The 19,665-nt window shown below is 33.6% G+C and overlaps 2 protein-coding genes across 2 annotated transcripts; both read right to left on the bottom strand.

The window, feature by feature from the left end:
* Window positions 1-15,776: 15,776 nt before the first annotated feature.
* Window positions 15,777-16,876, bottom strand: LOC139870226 (uncharacterized). Its single transcript, XM_071858062.1, has 3 exons — window positions 16,530-16,876; window positions 16,370-16,441; window positions 15,777-16,215 (listed from the first exon to the last, which is right to left on the bottom strand). The coding sequence occupies exons 1-3, from the start codon at window positions 16,874-16,876 to the stop codon at window positions 15,777-15,779; spliced, it is 858 nt and encodes a 285-aa protein (XP_071714163.1).
* A 634-nt stretch (window positions 16,877-17,510) lies between these two features.
* LOC139870225 (11 kDa late embryogenesis abundant protein-like) lies at window positions 17,511-19,303 on the bottom strand. Its single transcript, XM_071858061.1, has 2 exons — window positions 19,176-19,303; window positions 17,511-17,720 (listed from the first exon to the last, which is right to left on the bottom strand). The coding sequence occupies exons 1-2, from the start codon at window positions 19,281-19,283 to the stop codon at window positions 17,511-17,513; spliced, it is 318 nt and encodes a 105-aa protein (XP_071714162.1). The 5' UTR covers window positions 19,284-19,303.
* Between the last annotated feature and the right edge of the window lie 362 nt (window positions 19,304-19,665).

The following is a 19,665-nucleotide window of genomic DNA, read 5'->3' as shown; positions in this document are numbered from 1 at the left end:
TGTTGAGGTCCGTGGATTTCCTGCTGATTTTAGTGATGACTTTTCTAGATTTTTCGTCAACCTACAGCTGGTCTGGACGACAACTTCATGACCTAAATCAAGAAGCGCGTGTCTTTTTCGGAAGACTTTACTTCCTTTTAATGATGGAATTGATTCATCGTGTAGATCCATCTTTTCTTTTCTTTCATCGGGTAAAACAGTTTAGTTTAGTCCAAAGCAAAAGTATTTTCAGTTATTTGTTAAAGATATATGTGACATATGTTTAAGATAACTTGGTAAATTTTCCCACACTTGGCTTTTATTTTCCTTTTTATCGTCCTCTATTCCATTTTAAATGAATTTTAACATTTTGGTTTGTTTCTCAATTTATGTCCTTTCTGAGGTAACAATAATTTCGGTGTTAAAACCTACTTTTATTGTTCATAAATATGTATAAACATGATTTTGAGTTCATTTAATTGAAAATTTTGTAAAATTTTACTAGAATTGGGTAGTCAGTATATAAGACTAGGGCTGTTCTTTATTATCAGAGAGCACTAGATTCTAATACAACTACTACTTTACTAGTATTTCTAATGGTAACCAAGTGTATAAAGTAAAAATTTTAAAATCTGAAAGAATTTAACCCCTTCCCACACTTAAGATCTTGCAATGCCCTCATTTGCAAGAAATCAGTAACAATTTAAATTATTGAGGGTGATTTGTGTGAAAATGATTAAATTTTACCAAAGTTTCCAAACATATTGACGTTTGTTTGCTGAATGATAAATGGTGCACATCATTTGTTCATTCCGTCTTGTTGTTATTTCACATATATTTTGCATCTTGTCGTCAAAATTAGTTGCTTTTGCTGAACTTAATGCCAGTCTTTGAAAATGCGTTGTTTTACCCTGTTGTGTACATAAGATAAACTGCAAACATATATACATATTTTTGAAGTTTGGTATATTACCCCACATTCAAAAATTATTAAAATCTAAGAATAAAAGTTAAAAAATTATAAAAACTATTACAATATTAACACAAGTATTAAACGTATCAACATTACAAATTACAAAATAAATAAAACTAAGTAGACTAGGGATGATATTGATACCAATAGGGGTTCCAAGCATAACCATAGGTGCTATAGAATGCTTCGGCAGGGTTATACGTAGGATACGGTGGTTGCATCTCTATAGACCAGGGAGGGAAGATGAGTTTTGGTGTAGGAATATAGTTTCTACCTATATGTTGGCAATGAGCTATGATTTGGTTTTGATGAGCTTGCCAATCTTCAAATGCTCTCTGTCTAGCATTTTCGTACTCCTGTGAAGCTATAAACCTTTGCATTTCTTGCATTTCATGTCCCCCTCCTACATTACCTTGCTGTTGGTTTCTCTCAACCTGTGGATGTCTACCATGGTATTGTACTGCGGCGTTATTTCGCCTCTTCAAAACTTTCGCACCATGGTATACATTTAAACCTATAGTATCGCGGAGTTCTGGTTCTTCTACTAATAATCCCCCCCGACTTATATCCACACCGAGATATTCAGCAATCAAAGTAATAAAAATACCACCTCCTATTATGCTATGCGGTCTCATCCCCCTAACCATAGCTGATAAATAATAACCCACACAATAAGGTATACTTACAGCGCTTTGTGGGTCTCGAATACACATATGGTAAAACAAATCCTGTTCATTTACCTTTTCCTTGTTCTTACCTCTTTGTGTAATCGAATTAGCTAAAAACCTATGAATCACTCTTAATTCAGCTCTATCTATATCCAAATAAGAGTAATTTCCCCCTTTGAATCGGTGATGGCTTGTCATTTGACTCCATACACCATGTGTATCAAAATTTTCATCTATCTTTCTACCATTTAGTATCAATCCTCTACAATCGGCAGATGCTAACTCCTCAAGCGTATATATATGTAAAGCCTGAGCCATGTCTAGTAAAGACATGTGGCGCATCGAACCTCCTAACAAAAATCTAATAAAAGATCGATCGGTTAAACTAGCTACCCGATCATTTAATTCTATACTACACAACAATTCTTCACACCATACTTTATATACAGGTCTACGCATGGTGAATAAACGTACCCAGTCATTAAAAGTAGAATTACCATACCTCTGTGCAAGTAATTCCCTAATTGGCCCGGCCAATTCTACAGCTTCTAAGGGTCCCCATTCTATGACCCTAGGTACCTCACCAACCTTAGAATGAAGAGTATGCAAACCCCTTTGGTATTTTGGATAATCTATCCAAAGTCTGTTAAATCTCAGGTTCGGGTGCAAATCTTCCAAGTGCATATCAGAAAAGGTCATGACTGGATGAGGTATATCTTACTTGTAGTAGTTATCCACCTCCTGTTGTTCCACATTCTCAGCAGGAGCATTGCGAGCTTGGGATGAAGATTCACCCCTTTCAGTCTGCAAAACACATCAAACACAATTTTTGTGCATCCAAATATGCATTAGTGTCAGCAAAATCATCAATCAAAATAATTACAATGACATGATCAATTTATATCAAACTTAAGCTCATTTTCACATTTTTATCAAATCTACACTTTTTCAAATAAGCATATACGAAAATGTTCGCCAAGTTCATAAGCATTCAACTCAAATAACATGTCAAAATAATCATTACTAACAATTAAACAAGTTTCAAATGGCATTATCTCTCAAAAATTAAGTTCATGAATTTTAGACTTGAAAAAGTCCACTTTAATTCTCAAAATCATGTTTAGGCTCAAAGTTTGGATCATTTAACTACCTAAACATGTTACACTACTTAATTTAGCAACAATTCATGACAAAAATCGGCCATAACCTGTTTATAAAGCCCCAAATTTGCTCAAGAACACAAACCCTAGTTTACTCAAAATTTGAAGTTTAAGGCTTCTAATCATGTTAAATAGCATCAATCTAGGTTATACAAGCATAATACATAAACAATTTAAGCATAATTACACTAAAAAGCATCAAAATCAAATTGGGGAAAAAATTGCTCAAGAACACTAATTTTTGGATTAAATGGTGTTTAGGTGTAGAAATTTACCGTTTTTCTTGAGTAATTCCTTGATAGCATCCTTCTCAACATGATTTTAGTAAAAGATTTGATGATTAACGGTTAAAAATTGTGATTTTGGGGGTGTTTTTGGGGATTTTTTCGGCAGTTATTTCGCTGTGTTTTGTGTTGTGGGTTGGACTGAGCTGTTCTTTGCGTTTTATTTTTTTTCTGTATTTCGGTCCTCCCGCGACTCGCGGTGATTTCCCCTTCAAACTCTGCGAGTCGCGGAGTTTGGTATTTTTTTTTTTTTTATAACATCTTATATTAATTAAAACAATTAAGTAATTAATTTTAAAAAAAATTTTCCCTTGTTATTTAAGACGAGGTCATTTCGGATCGATGTCCTAGTCCGTCCCTCGACAAAATTTTAAAATTTGTCTTTTTGTAGCGATTGTTTTAAAAGCTAAGATTTTTGGGTTTTTTTAATGTTTTTGGCATACTTTAATTCAATAAGATTAAAAATAATGATAATAAAAGTTCTCGTCCCTCCCTCGGGTAAAGCAATTTCGGTTCAAAGACCTAGTGTTCAACTTACGACGAATTTTAAAAATCATATTTTTAACTTAATGAGATAAAGTAAATTTTTGTTTTTAAATTCACACAATTTAAATATAAAATTCAAAATTAATATTAAAAATTCACACCAAACTTACAATTTAAAATGCATAAAATTAAAAATTCATATTTTAAAAATTAAAAATTCACATCAAACTTAATTTAAAAATTCATATTATAAATTCACACCAAACTTATATTAATTTTTCAAATATTTACAATTTTAAATATATTGTTATTACAAAATTTACAATATTAATTTAAGATTTATATATTAATTTTAAAAACATGGTAAAAATAAAATTAAAAATCTTTTTGGCTTTTTATCCCACTTTAATCAATCAAATATTATCAAAAATATGCGCCCCTCTTTTCGGTAAAGTAATTTCGGTTCCAAGACCTAATTTAACTCATGACGAATTTTGAAATATTTTGGATTGATTGATTAAAGATATTTATACCTTAAGAATAAACGTTAAATTTCGCAGTGATGTAATAAATTTTTGAATGATATCAATAATTTCGGTCGCCAAACCTAATTTTATTCAATACCAATTTAATACTTTATAGCGAACAAATTAGCGTTTATTATCAAAAGGTTAAAAATAAAAAAATAAAATAAAAACTGTACAAACATACCTGTGAAATAGGTTTCTTAGTTATATGATCTATCCCATTCATAAGATAGTCGGTTTAATTGGTTTTCCATAGCTACATAGGCGTAACCTCGAGCATTCAGTGTCTTTTCTTCTAAACATATGAACGGTCCGTCTCTGCATAAAGTAACAAATTCGGTGTTTGAATAGGTTTGATTATTTGAACATTTACCTCCATGTGACCATTTTCCGCATTTGTGACATCGTTCTAGGTGTCGTGCTCTTCTTTTCGCTGCGGATTTTGATTTTCCTTTACCAAATTGTAACTTATTATCTTCGCATCTGGATTCTTTTCTAACTCCGTCCATTCTTTCTCTGATTACTGATACTATTTCACTCGGAAGTATGTCATTATTACGTTTAGTGATCAAAGCGTGTAGCATTAGACCATGGTTTAGTTCACAGGCAGTCTTCATTTTGTAAAAACCTAAAAAAATAAAAATTCAGAATGGGGGGAAAAGACTAGTTCTTTAGGGTCTGCTAGGGAAAGACCATTTAGGTTCCATTTTCGAGAACTACATGAAAACAGACAATCTAACTCTAACAGAAATACATATTATCCTTTAAAGACTTGATTCTCCCCACACTTAGTTAGCTGTGGTGTCGAAATTGTGATTAACTTCGTTGTCGACTTCCATCGGACTATCTATATAATGTTTAACTCTGTGACCATTAACTTTAAATTCAATCCCATTTGAATTTATTAATTCTATCGTTCCGTATGGGAAAACTCTTTTGACTATGAATGGTCCAGACCATCTTGATTTCAATTTTCCAGGAAATAGCTTGAATCGTGAATTGAAAAGAAGAACTCTGTCTCCTTCTTTAAATTCTTTTGAACTTCTGATTCTTTTATCATGCCATTTCTTCGTTCTTTCTTTATAGATTAACGAATTTTCGTATGCTTCATGTCTTAATTCTTCTAATTCGTTTAGTTGACTTAATCGTAGACGTCCGGCTTCATGTAAATCAAGATTACATGTCTTCAAAGCCCAAAATGCTTTGTGTTCAATTTTTACTGGAAGATGACATGCTTTTCCATAAACAAGTCTAAAAGGTGTGGTTCCAATTGGAGTTTTGTAGGCTGTTCTAAAAGCCCAGAGTGCATCCTCCAATTTAATGGACCATTCCTTCGGATTTATTCCTACGGTTTTCTCTAGAATACGTTTTAAAGCTCGGTTGGTATTTTCAACTTGTCCACTTGTTTGTGGATGATATGCGGTGGAGATTTTATGAGTTACTCCATATCTTTTAAGAACTTTCTCAAGTTGATTATTACAGAAATGAGTACCCCGATCACTTATTAAAGCTTTCGGTGTTCCAAACCTTGCAAAAAGACGTTTTAAAAAGTTGACTACAACTCGTGCATCGTTAGTTGGGAGAGCTTGTGCTTCTGCCCATTTAGATACATAATCAATGGCTACGAGTATATATAGATTATTATGAGATTTTGGAAATGGACCCATAAAGTCAATACCCCAAATGTCAAATACTTCACATACTTGGATGACATTTTGTGGCATTTCATCACGTTGACTTATTTTTCCGGCCCTTTGACAAGCATCACAGGATTTGCAAAGAAGGTGTGCGTCTTTGTAAATTGTAGGCCAATAGAATCTAGCATCATAAACTTTTCTTGCTGTTAGTTGAGGCCCATAATGCCCTCCTGTTGGTCCTATGTGACAATGGTTTAATATTTTACTAGCTTCATCTCCAAATATACATCGGCGTATTATTCCATCGGGACAACTTTTAAACAGATGTGGATCTTCCCAAAAATAGTGTTTTATATCACTGAAGAATTTCTTTCGTCTTTGGTACGATAATCCTTTTTCAAGGAATCCACAAAATAAGTAGTTTGCATAGTCTGCAAACCATGGAATTTCATTATAATCTATCTTCAATAGATATTCATCAGAAAAGTTGTCTTGTATGGCCGATTCATTTAGAACTTCTAATTCGGGATTTTCAAGACGAGAAAGATGATCAGCGGCGAGATTTTATGCTCCTTTTTTATCTCGGATTTCAATATCAAACTCTTGTAAGAGTAAGATCTAACGGATTAATCTTGGTTTAGCATCTTGTTTTGAAAATAGGTATCTAAGAGCAGAATGGTCGGTATAGACCACCGTTTTTGCTAGAACGAGATATGATCGAAATTTGTCAAAAGCAAAGACAATAGCAAGGAGTTCTTTTTCAGTAGTTGTATAGTTCGTTTGTGCTCCTTGTAACGTCTTACTAGCATAATATATAGGTTGAAATCGTTTTTCAATCCTTTGTCCTAAAACGGCTCCCATTGCAAAATCACTTGCATCGCACATTAGTTCAAATGGTAGATTCCAATTTGGTGTTATCATGATCGGCGCATTAGTTAGTTTTTCTTTAAGAATATTAAAAGATTTGATACACTCATCTGAAAAGATGAATGGAGCATCCTTTTCTAGGAGTTTATTCATAGGAGTGGCAATTTTAGAAAAATCTTTTATGAAATGTCGGTAAAAACCGGCATGCCCTAGAAAACTCCTAACTCCTCTAACATTGGTGGGATGTGGAAGTTTAGCAATTACATCTACTTTAGCTCTATCCACTTCAATTCCTTCTTTTGAAATTTTATGTCCAAGAACGATGCCTTCTTTAACCATGAAATGGCATTTCTCCCAATTAAGAACTAGATTTGATTATTCGCATCTAATAAGCATTCGTTCCAGATTAGCTAGACATGATTCAAATGTATCACCGAAGACTGAAAAGTCATCCATGAAAACTTCCATGCATTCTTCTATCATGTCATGAAAAATCGCCATCATACACCTTTGAAAGGTTGCAGGGGCATTACAAAGTCCAAATGGCATGCTTTTGTAAGCAAAAGTACCATAAGGGCACGTGAATGTGGTTTTCTCTTGGTCCTCGGGTGCTATTGGAATTTGAAAATATCCGGAAAATCCATCTAGAAAACAATAATAACTATTTCCGGCTAATCTTTCCAACATTTGATCAATGAAAGGTAAGGGAAAGTGATCTTTTCTGGTGGCATCATTTAATTTTCTATAATCAATACATACACGCCATCCTGTTACAGTCCTAGTAGGAATAAGCTCATTTTTCTCATTTGTAATGACAGCCATGCCACCCTTCTTAGGTACGCATTGAACTGGGCTTACCCATGGACTATCAGAGATTGGATAAATTAGACCTGCGTCTAGCAGTTTAATAATCTCTTTCTTAACTACATCTTGCATATTAGGATTTAGTCTTCGTTGGCGTTGCACATACGTTTTATGACCTTCTTCCATAAGGATTTTATGTGTGCAATACGAAGGACTTATTCCTTTAATATCATGAATCTTCCATGCAATGGCTGGTTTATGAGCTTTCAACACAGAAATGAGTTGTGATTTCTCATTTTCAGTAAGAGAAGACGATATTATTACAGGTAATTCAGATTCACCATGTAAATAAGCGTATTCCAAATGGTTTGGAAGTGGCTTTAACTCTAATTTCAGAGGTTCTTCTATCGATAATTTGTATCGATATCTGTCTTCTTCTTTTAGCATTTGAATTTCTTCTGTTGTTGGTTCATATCCATTAGCTATAAGTGTAGCTAACATTTCAGCTTCATCAATTGGTACATTACCTTCTCCTAAAGAACATTCTCCTGTTCCTTGTAATTCTGGAAATTCTTCTAATAATTCTGCATGTGCATCTATAGTTTGAATATAATAACATGTATCATCTGCAGATTGTGGTTGTAGCATTGCTCTATCAACTGAAAAGGTAACACTCTCATCCTCTATACTTAGGGTCAGTTTCTTACCGAACACGTCTATCATTGCTTTAGCCGTGTTTAAGAATGGTCTTCCTAATATGAGAGGAACTTGAGAATCTTCTTCCATGTCCAGAACAACAAAATCTACTGGAAATACTAAAGTACCAACTTTAACTAGCATGTTCTCCATTATCCCTCTAGGATATTTTATTGATCTATCGGCTAGTTGTATGCTTATTCTGGTTGGTTTCAATTCTCCAAGGTCTAGTTTAGCGTATAGTGAATACGGCATTAGATTTATACTAGCACCTAAGTCTGCCAATGCTTCTATTGAACTAAGACTACCCAGAAAACATGGAATTGTGAAACTTCCTGGATCAGATAGTTTTTCTGGTATCTTATTCAACAGCACTGCTGAACAATTAGCATTCATGGTAACAGCTGAGAGTTCTTCCATTTTCTTTCTATTTGAGATTAGATCTTTCAAGAATTTAGCATATCTAGGCATTCCTGAAATCACATTAATGAAAGGAAGATTTATATTTATCTGTTTAAACATATCCAAGAATTTGGATTGCTCGGCTTCAAGTTTCTCATTCTTCATTTTACCCGGGTAAGGAAGTGGTGGTTGGTATGGTTTAACATAAGGTTTATCCTTAACTGTGTTATCTTCATTAACCTTCTCAACTACCGGTTCTTTTTCCTTATCTTGATCAGGTTGTGGTTCTTGTGGAGTAGGAATAGCTTCATCAGAAGTTACAGGTATTTCAGGTGGTTTAAGTGTTGTACCACTTCTCGTGGTAATGGCTTTAGTTGTTTCATTTCGGAGATTAGCATTTGTATCACTAGGTAGACTTCCCGATTTTCTTTCACCTATTAACCTTGCTAGGTTACTTACTTCTTGTTCCAGATTTTGAATAGAAGCTTGTTGATTTCTAAATGCTTGAGCATTTTGTTCATTAGTTTGTTTTTGAGATGTGAAAAACTGCGTTTGAGTTTCAACTAGCTTCGTCATCATATCTTCTAAATTCGGCTTTTTATCATTGGTTTGTTGTGGTGGTTTGTTATGAAAATTAGGTCTTTGCTGATTGTAATTATTATTGGATACTTGTTGATTGCTAGGACCTTGTTGGTTGTTGTATGGAATATTTCGGTTATAATTCTGGTTTTGATTGTAAATCGGTCTTGGCGGTTGATAATTATTCTGATAATTATTTCCAGGCCTTTGGTTTATGTATGAAATATTCTCTCTTTGTTCCATTGTTAATTCAATACTGAGACAATCTTTTGTCAAATGTGGTCCTCCACACTGCTCACAACTAATTCGTATTGAGTGAATATCTTTAGTCATCTTTTCCATTCGTCTCTCGACAGCATCTATCTTTGCGGAAATGGAATCTAAGTCATGGCTAGAATCGGCTCTAGCTGCTTTAGATGATCTAACGATGTCTTTTTCTTGGTGCCACTCATGTGAGTGGGAAGCAGTGTTATCAATAATTTTGTAAGCATCAGTTTCGGTTTTCTTCATAATAGAACCACCATCTGCTATATCTATGTCTTTTCTTGTAGTGATGTCGCATCCTTGGTAGAATATTTGTACTATTTGACAGGTGTCTAAACCATGTTGCGGACATCCTCTTAACAACTTTCCATATCTTGTCCATGCCTCATATAGAGTTTCATTCGGCTTCTGTGTGAACGTAACAATTTCTGCTTGAAGTCTTACGGCTTTAGATGCAGGAAAGAATTGTTTAAGAAATTTGTCAACTAAAACATCACATGTATCAATCGCCCCTTCAGGTAACGATTCCAACCAATCTTTGGCTTCTCCCTTTAAAGTCCAGGGAAATAACATGAGATATATCTGTTCATCCTCCACTTCTCGGATTTTAAATAGTGTGCAGATCCTATTAAAGGTACGTAGATGTTCATTTGGATCTTCCTTCGGCGCACCACTAAATTGGCATTGATTAGTCACCATGTGTAGAATTTGTCCTTTGATTTCATAATCTGGCGCATTAATGTCTGGATGAGTAATTGCGTGACCTTGGCCAGTGCGTTTAGCTCTCATTCGGTCTTCCATACTTAAAGGTTCCAGATTCTCCATAATTGAACTTGTTGAATCGGAACCACTAGAGGATTCTGATTTAATGGTTCGTTCCTCAACAATCTCTGTTTGAATGATTGGTGGTTCCGGAGGAAAGTTTAATGGTTCAGGATCTACGAATCGTTCCTGAATATTCTCCGGATTCTCAATTGTGAGGTCGGGTTCAAAAAATGGATTATCGGAAATTTGAACTGAAGTACTTGGTCGACTGGATGACGATTCTAAAGAAAAATCAATGGCAGTAATATTTGCTAAATGTCTTGATCTAGTTACAGGTGGTGAACGTACAAAAGGTGGTGAACGTCTTGCTCGGTGCATTCACTGAATATCCTATTAGTTTTTAAAAAGGAAAGAAAAATTATAATAAGTTATCCAATCAATAGACTTTTCTGATTTTGCCCACGTTTTGAATAGCCAAAAGATGCAGCAGAGGGGCAGGATTCGTTTGGTCTCAATATAATTGAGGACTGTTTGGCTCCAATAACCCGGTCCACGTACAAATCCAACTATTACTACGAACCAGAAAATTTTGATGTCTATCAATTTAACCACTTAAAATAAATTTTCGTAATTTTAAGAAATTTAGATAAGAAGTAGAATAAAAATCTATGTCCTAAAACTAGAATAGCGAGAAATAAGAAAGAAAAAGAGTTCGTCGGAAAAAGGTCGAAAAAGAAAAATGGTTGAAAAATAAAATGTGACGGAAAAAATAAAAGAAACTTATAAAACTTAAAAATACTTGACTAACCTAACCTTATTACTACAACTAACTTAAAATTATAATCGCAAATTGAGATTACTAATTGGAATGATAATTGATACATAGGTAAAATGTGTCTAAAAATATTAAAGCTTACAGGAAAAACTAAATCCCAAATGGAAATAACTTAAAAAGAAACTAAACCTTAAAAAGGCGTCGCAAAATTCTAAAGCACCTAAATCTTAGTCTAAAGAAAAAGCACTTAAGGAATTGTACGGCAAAGCCTAAAAATCTAGAAATAAAAATAACTATGGCAAAAACTAAGTTTAAAACTAAATATGAGCGAAAAATACAAATATTACGCTAAAACGATTAAAAAGGGATAAAATATAAAAATATACAAAAAGTTGTAAAAATTACAATTTTTATAAAAATATTATTTTTATATTATTTATTTATTAAAACTATTAATTTTACAATTTAATTAAACTAATTTAACTAATTATATAAATTAAATAAAAAGTAAAACTTAAAATAAAACTAATTATAATAATAATAATAATTAGGGTTAATAATTATAATAATTAATAATTACTCGTAATAAATGCAGAATTAGGGTTCTGTCGCGTGTCAGATCCCCTCCGCGAGTTGCGGTATTCGATGCAGCAAACCCCGCGAGTCGCGGGGTTCAGAAATTCAAATGACAGCTTGTTTAAAATTCGACGCGTTTTTATTTATTTATTTTTTTATATTTTCTGTTTTTAATTTAATTAATATATTTATATAAGTTAAATAAGACTTTTCTTAAAAACTAAGATAAAAATAAAATACTTTATAATTTTATAAATAACAATCTAAAAAAAATAGATTTATATATAATTATTTTTTTTCGGTTTTTTATATTTATAAAATAAATTAAATAAAACTTATATTTTTACAAACTAAAGAAACTTTATAAAACTTAACTATTTATCAAACTTCTAAAAATATTTATATTTTTGTTTTTTCTTTTTATATTTTCGAATATTTAAAACGTATTTTTATAAAAACGAATTTTAATAAAAGTAAACTAAAAATTTTTTTTTTTTTTTATTAGCGTTGCGCTTCTGGCTTTTAAGAGAGTCCCCGGCAGCGGCGCCAAAAATACTTGATGTTAAAGCTAAGGGGTATAAAATACTATTAAATTTATCAAGAAAAACTATTAAATACGATACATTTTTACACAAGATATTTATTTATTTATAGAATGGATATACTTAAACCTTGCTACAACACTTATAGGCAGTGTACCTAATCGTACAGTAGTGTAGTTTTTAGTAAGTCCGGTTCGTTCCACAGGGAATCTTTTTAAACAAAGCTTAACGCTATATTAGTTTACTTTTATAAAAATACAAATATATTTATAAGTAATATTATTATTATAAAGGGGGGTTTTTACCGTTTAATGACCGGTTTGTCGATTTTAAAACTTTAGTCGTAGTTAAAACCAAATGTAAAATAATAAATATAAATACAAGACTTAAATTAAAGCGTAAAGTAAATAACAATAATGAAATTGCGAATAATAAAAATGCGATAAAATAAACTTGCGATAATTAAAAAGTACGATAATTAAAAGTACAATTAAATACAATAACAATAAAAATGCGATAATTAGAAGTGCAATTAAATATAAAATAAAGGAAATTAAATATGAAATAAAAGAATTATGCTTATTTAAACTTCCGTAATCATGATGTTTGACGTGTTGATTTTAGTTTTATGCCCATGGGTTAATTGTCCTTTGTCCTGGATTATTTAATATGTCCGTCTGGTTTTTGTCCATAACAGTCCATCAGTCATAAATATAAAGTGCGAGTATCCTCGTCAAATTATCCTTATACCCGAAGTTAAATATTCCAACTAATTGGGGACTTAAACTGTAACAAGATTTTAATACTTTGTTTAATAATTACACCAGGATGTCGACTGAGTGTAATCCAAGGTTTTAATATTTTGTTATCAATTATACCAAGTGTCCTTGTACATAATTTCACCCCTGTTTTAATTATTCTAGTGGCTATTAATCCATTCCCGTGTCCGGTTAAATGAACGATTATTCGTACATATAAATACCCCGCCCATCGTGTCCGATCGAGTGTATATGGTAATTTATAGGGACGCCCAATTGTAAATCTTTATATTAACATTAACAAACTATCATTTAGTTAAATAAATATAAAGCCCATTAATAGCCCATAGTCTAATTTCCACAAGTGTCGTTCTTTCGTCCAAACCCCAATTATGGTACAAAGCCCAATTACCCAATTTTAGTAATTAGCCCAACATCATGATTACTTCGGATTAAATAAGCATAATAATAACTTAGCTACGAGACATTAAATTAAAAAGGTTGAACATAACTTACAATGATTAAAAATAGCGTAGCGTTACACGGACAGAATTTCGACTTACACCTTTACAATATTCGCTAACATACCCTTATTATTAGGATTTAAAATTAAAATTAAAATTAAAATTATAAATATATATTACGTATATATTGAGAGAAGAAGGAAAAAAAGATGATAAAAATGATCAGAATTCGGTTTGCTTTATAAGGAGTTTCAAAACTTGGGGCTCCGCGACTCGCGGCAACATTTGCCTTCAAACTCCGCGAGTCGCGGAGTTTGCTTTTACAGCTCACACGAGTTTGGCTCTTTGTTTACCGACGGTTTTAAATATTTATATAATATATAAATAATTATAAGAATTATTTAAATATTATATTATATTTATGTGCATAGTTGACTTGTAATTTTTAGTCCGTTGCGTCGAGCGTTGAGAGTTGACTCTGGTCCCGGTTTCGGATTTTCGAACGTCCTTGCGTACAATTTAATATCTTGTACTTTGCGTTTTGAATCTTGTACTCTTGTAATTTCGAGACGTTTCTTATCAATAATTGGAACCTCTTTGATTGTATTTTGTACTTTTGAGCTTTTTGGTCGTTTGCGTCTTCAATTCGTCGAATCTGTCTTTTGTCTTCACCTTTTATTATTTAAACGAATATCACTTTTAAATAGAACAATTGCAACTAAAAGCTTGTCTTTCTTGAGGAATAATGCTATGAAATATATGTTCGTTTTTAGCATTATCACATGTTTATTCTCAGGTATTAAAGAAACCTTCCGCTGTGCATTTGCTCATTTTAAAGATATTACTTGGAGTCATTCATGGCATATTTCAAAAGACGTTGCATTCGAGTCGTAGAAGTCATCAAGATTATTATTAAGTCATTTATAGTTTGGATATATTGGGAAATGATATGCATATTGTCAACTATCGTTATAATGAAAGTTGTCTTTTAAAAAACGAATGCAATGTTTGTAAAATGTATCATATAGAGGTCAAATACCTCGTAATGTACCATATGTTATTGCATTCGTCCTTATGGATTAGGACGGGTCGCTACAGGTGGCACTTATTGGTGGCTCTTCACAAGTCAGTGATGCCACATGGCGTTCGCAAGTCGGTGACTCATAGGCATTGGTGGGTAGTTCACAAGTTGGTGACACCCTTTGGTGATTCACAAGTCGGTGACACCTTATGATGAGTCACAAGTCGGTGACATCCTACGAGTGCGACTCGACGTTATAGGCCGTCTACAAGTTGATAGTGCCATAGCGGGGAACATTTTGTCATGTTTATGCGTTGTTATGATTTAGTATATTGTTGCGGTGATTTATATACTAACGATGTTACTAGTTGTATGTTTGGCGTTGCTAGCTCGTTTATGCATTTTGTTTGCATGGTATTAGTAAGTGGATGCGTGTAGGTAAACTACATATGTATATGTGTAAGTATTGCATTCACTAAGCGATTAGCTTACCCTCTCGTTGTTTACATTTTTAGGTTCAGAAGCGGATTTGCCAAGGGTATGCTCGGGATTAGATGATTTCCCTTTTGATACTTGCTTGGATTATATTTTGGATTCGGCCTAGTATTTGGGTAGTTATGCCCAAACATCATGCTCGTAGTTGTTTGGAACTTAAATTCACTTGGGTCGAAACTTGCATTTTGTACGAAATTCGTAAATAGGGTCGATGTGGGCTCGGTGTTGTAAAACTCGATTTTATTGTGGAAATCTCTTATTTTTAATTATTGTAATGTGTTGTGAAAACGGTTTCGTCTAAAAGTGTCGGGAAGCGAGTTTTCCGTTCGCTTAAGTTGGACTCTGGGGACAGCCCCTGGCAGTTCATTTGGACGTCGTCCCATTTGCTTGGACGCCGTCCAGCCCTTCACAACTTGACGCCGTCCAAATAACTGGACGCCGTCCAGATACACTGAATCAAATTTTTTTTAAGTCGTGTTTTCGGTTGGATAACGGGTTGGGTCGTTACAACCGTCTCGACCCCGTCTCACGTCTTTTGCAACCTTGATTAAAAGTGATAAATTATTCAATAATGATCTATACTCACATTCACGTGAATACCGATTGGGGCAGTGGCGAGTTTATTATTGGTCCGTGGAGTCACGGATCACTACTAGTTGAAAATTTTATATAGAAAATACCGTTTAGTTTAAAATGTATAGGACACCACTAAATTTAATTACAAGACCCCATATTTTTTCGAGTATATAGCTTTTCTTTTCAACCATATATAATACCACTAAATTTATACAAGTGAACTGCATATATATTTTGAATTTTTAGTTTTTTTAAAAGACAGATAACCATTGAAATAATATTTAAATATAATCCAGACTAGGAAAAAAATGGGACCCACTTGAATTTTTGATTGGGGCATGCTTAAACTAATTTGTAGTTCGAAAAAAGCTGGAAGATTCCATATATGCTCGACTAAATCATCGGTAAGTTGGTTGTGCACATTTCTATCCCTTATTTCTCTTCGGATAATGTCTTGATCTCGTCCTCTGTTCCTTACTCATTGTGCACGATTCTCCCTTTGTTCAATTATAAATCTTTCTTCCCATTTACATAGTGCAAAATTATTGTCTTCTAATATCATATTATGTAAAATGTGACAACATTCCATTACTTTGCGCATCTTGTTTACTTGCATTGCTCGTGCAGGTAGACTTAAAATATGAAACTTGCCTTGAAGAACCCCAAAAGCCCGTTCTATGTCCTTTCGGGCACTAGCATGAAATCTTGTGAACTTAATCTTTGGCTCATCTGTGGGACACGACATTCCTTTGATAAGTGTCGCCCAATCGGGATATATACCATCGGCAAGGTAATACCTTTTGGTGTATTGATTACCATTTACCTCAAATGGTGCGTCTGGAGCTGTTCCCATTTTTAATGCATCAAAAAGAGGAGACTGATTCAAAACATTTATGTCATTGTTGAAACCTGTCATCCTGAAAAAAGCATGCCATATTCACAAATCATATGAAGCCACAGCTTCAAGCATAATTGTGGGTTTCTTGTGATCACCCCTAGTATATTGACCTTTATGCGCAACAGGACAATTCTTCCACTCCCAATGCATGCAATCGATACTACCGAGCATACCCCTGAACCCATGCATCTCCTCGTGTGCATAAGCGTGCAACATCGATTGCTGTGGGAGATCTCATGTATCGACTTTTTATATAAATCGATAATACATTTACAAAAGTTGTCTAAACAAGTTATTGATGTTTGCTCACTCATATGTAAATATTCATCGAACATATCGGGGGCGGTTCCATACGCCATTTGACGTATAGCCGAAGTACATTTTTGTAAAATAGTAAACGATTGCCTACCGGCAGCATCTTGACGATCTATAAAAAAATCAAAATGCTCGGGAACAGGATTCGTAAAGTTATTAGCAAATGATGATATACCTTGCGTAATTCGGAGGAATAAATTTATTCTAATACAAAAACGACGTTTAAATTTCTTCGCCGGAAAAATTGGTGGCTCGGCAAAGTAATCGTTCCACAATCGTGTCGCAGCTGACTCACAATCTCTGTGAATGTAATTTCGAACTCTAGGAATACGAGGCACGGACTCGACTTCAAATTCTTCGTCCATTTCTTGAATAAGTTGGATAAATTCAAAGATCCTCCGAATCAGAATCGGAACCAAGTAAAAAGGATGCCATAATATTTAGATTATGAAAGAAAAAGTAAATAAAACGGGTGGGAGATGAGGTATTTATATATACATATTATATATTAAAAATAAATAAATAAATAAATAAATAAGCATGTTAACGGCATTATAGCCGTTGGAGTTGAAGTGGAAACGTGGCCCAATGAGCTTATTACAGGCGTTACTAACGAAATACATCTCCTCCGTCAAATTTGTAACTAACGCCTCGATTTAACGAAAACTGACGCCCCGTCAGTTTCCGTCAGTTTTTACACGTCAACTGACGGTGCCCATTTATCGCTTCGTAAGTAGTGGTCTAATTAGTCTGCCAAAAAATTAACGAGGAATCTCTCAATTTGACCATAACCATTAGTATTACACCATTACTTCATATAAACTTTTACTATTGCTTCATATATTCTACTAAAGCTTTTAACACTAACCACATACAATCCAACATACTCGAATACAAAACTAAAACAACACTACTACCCATAAAACAACTACTTTCCTCACTTATCACTTGTCAAGCATGGTTTTATTCATGTAGACAACATGCATGCATGATATGGACTTAATGAAATGGAGTAGCACCCGTAGTCCCAGTGTGGTGACCGGTGGTGGTGGTAGTAGTGTGTGTTCCGGTGGTTCCGGCCATGGCTTTTTGTGCTGCGTTGTGCTCCTTTGTTGCCTGCTTCTCATACTCAGCTTCATGTTTCCTCTCTTCCTTCTTCTCCCTAGCCATTTCCTTCTGCATTGGATCATGAGCAGTCATCTTTTCACCCTATAAACAGTTCACAAACAAATATAAATATATAATATCAACACATCACATAAGCATCAAACTATATATAATAAAACATATTATCGTTGACTAATTTTGACCGATTTGACCATAGCAGATTCTAACTTAAGCCGAATTTGACTGGTTGTCGATTTTAACCCTGCATGTGGTCTAGCAATTATACCTCATTTGGGTCTAGTTGGTATAGTTGACTAACTTTGACATTCTAACTGATTTATCATCATTTCAATGACCTCTTAATCTTAGTTTTCAGCATATTCACCACTCCTTACATACTAATCTAGGGAAAGGCAAGTCACCTTCCGATTTTTGAGGAATTTTAATCACTAATGTATTTAGTGGTGTAATATTACCGATTTTTTATTTTTATTTTTTATTATTATTATTATTTTTTTTTTTTTTTTTTTTTTTGTAACATATTATAAAGACAATATTTTTACCTCAATTGTCTATTTTAAATAATTTATGTTTATTTTTTATTTTGACATTTAAAAGATTGTTTTATCAAATGTTAATTAAAAAGATAAGTATCGTTACTTTTAAGTTAAAAGTCCGTCAAAAAATTATCAAAAAATTAAGAATACTCCATTTATTATGAAATCATATGCAAACGCCTAATCAGTGACACTTCCTAGATATAAGGAACATATGCAACCCTGATAATTAGCACATACATGTGTCGTTAATCTTCACAACCATATTAATTAGCATATAGCGAAAATTAAGTAAAGACCATATTAATTAGCATATAACGAAAATTAAGTAAATATCCAGCTCGTAAGAATAATCATTCACGAGGTCTTCTATCTGCTCAGCTAAGTTTCAATAATCAGTTTACTTAAAAACATAAAGTATGTTAATTTTTTAAGGGAGTTCTAATTTAAAAGTAAGAATACTCCTCTTTTATATTAAGATTTAATACAATAATCCTTCAAACGTCAACATAAACATAGATTATTTAAAATAAGAAATTAAGATAAAAAGGTTACCTTTATATGGAATATGTAAAGTTGGAAGGTTTTCCCTGTTCGGGTTACCCGGGAAGGGCGAGTAATCCGACCCCATACTCTAGTGTACGCAGCCCATCAGGAATACTCCCTGGCTGTTTCCAACCCTTCCCTGGCCACCCCAAGAATTGAACCTGAGACCTCTTGCAAGGATCTCAGGGCCCAACCACTTAGGCTACCTTGGGATGGTTTTATATGGAATATGTACTTATCTTAAAATTAAGAAAAACACTGGAACCTAATAAGTTCAACTTTAACTAAATTTGATTGACTTATTACCAATTTTGACCAGCTAACTAGCAATTTTGACCGACCTAAATCTAGTCGTGTCGAACTACTTTCAAATATGATCAGTCCAAAACTACTTAGGGACAAAACTGCGTGAGGTAAACAAATAATAATAAATAAAAGTAATAAGCAATGATACTTTTTCTTGAACAGTGGCTTTAGCCTTTTCCATTCCGGACTTTGCGGAGGCGGCCATGTTGGAGGCTGACTCCTTGGCGGACGCAGCTGCACTCTTTCCTGATTGCATTTTTGTTTGATTGATTTTCACGTTTGATATGTAAAATTTTATTCGAGCTTCAATGATGTTTTAGTCTGTTGATGAAATGAAATGAACAGCAGGTTATGATGTGCATTTAATAGATTTGATTAGGTTGCCTGGTTTGAGGACACGTTGGTAAATGAAGGTGCCACGTGGTGTTGCGTCACCGTGTTTTATTCCGACACGTGGTGAAATAGCAATAACTAATGCGGTGATTCACAAATTCCTAAGGTAAAGATCAGGATATATACATTGTTTTTGTGAAGGAATACGTGATTCGATACCGGTTAAGATCAGGGGATATGTACTAACGGAAGGTATGGTAACTATTTTCGATGTCTTGTTATTTTGAAGATGTTATTCGAAACAT

Source organism: Rutidosis leptorrhynchoides, chromosome 10, assembly GCF_046630445.1.
Source record: "Rutidosis leptorrhynchoides isolate AG116_Rl617_1_P2 chromosome 10, CSIRO_AGI_Rlap_v1, whole genome shotgun sequence".
Lineage (NCBI taxonomy): Eukaryota > Viridiplantae > Streptophyta > Magnoliopsida > Asterales > Asteraceae > Rutidosis > Rutidosis leptorrhynchoides.
This window is presented reverse-complemented; position numbering and strand designations above follow the sequence as displayed.

What these genes read in the sequence shown, in the direction of transcription:
- LOC139870226 (XM_071858062.1), bottom strand. Translation starts at nt 16,876, where the DNA reads ATGGACGAAGAATTTGAAGTCGAGTCCGTGCCTCGTATTCCTAGAGTT. An exon ending in TATGGAACCGCCCCCGATAT is followed by an intron (nt 16,442 to 16,529) that starts GTTCGATGAATA and finishes TTATATAAAAAG; the next exon opens with TCGATACATGAGATCTCCCA. An exon ending in GGAGATGCATGGGTTCAGGG is followed by an intron (nt 16,216 to 16,369) that starts GTATGCTCGGTA and finishes TGCTTTTTTCAG; the next exon opens with GATGACAGGTTTCAACAATG.
- LOC139870225 (XM_071858061.1), bottom strand. Translation starts at nt 19,283, where the DNA reads ATGCAATCAGGAAAGAGTGCAGCTGCGTCCGCCAAGGAGTCAGCCTCC. An exon ending in AAGCCACTGTTCAAGAAAAA is followed by an intron (nt 17,721 to 19,175) that starts GTATCATTGCTT and finishes AACTGTTTATAG; the next exon opens with GGTGAAAAGATGACTGCTCA.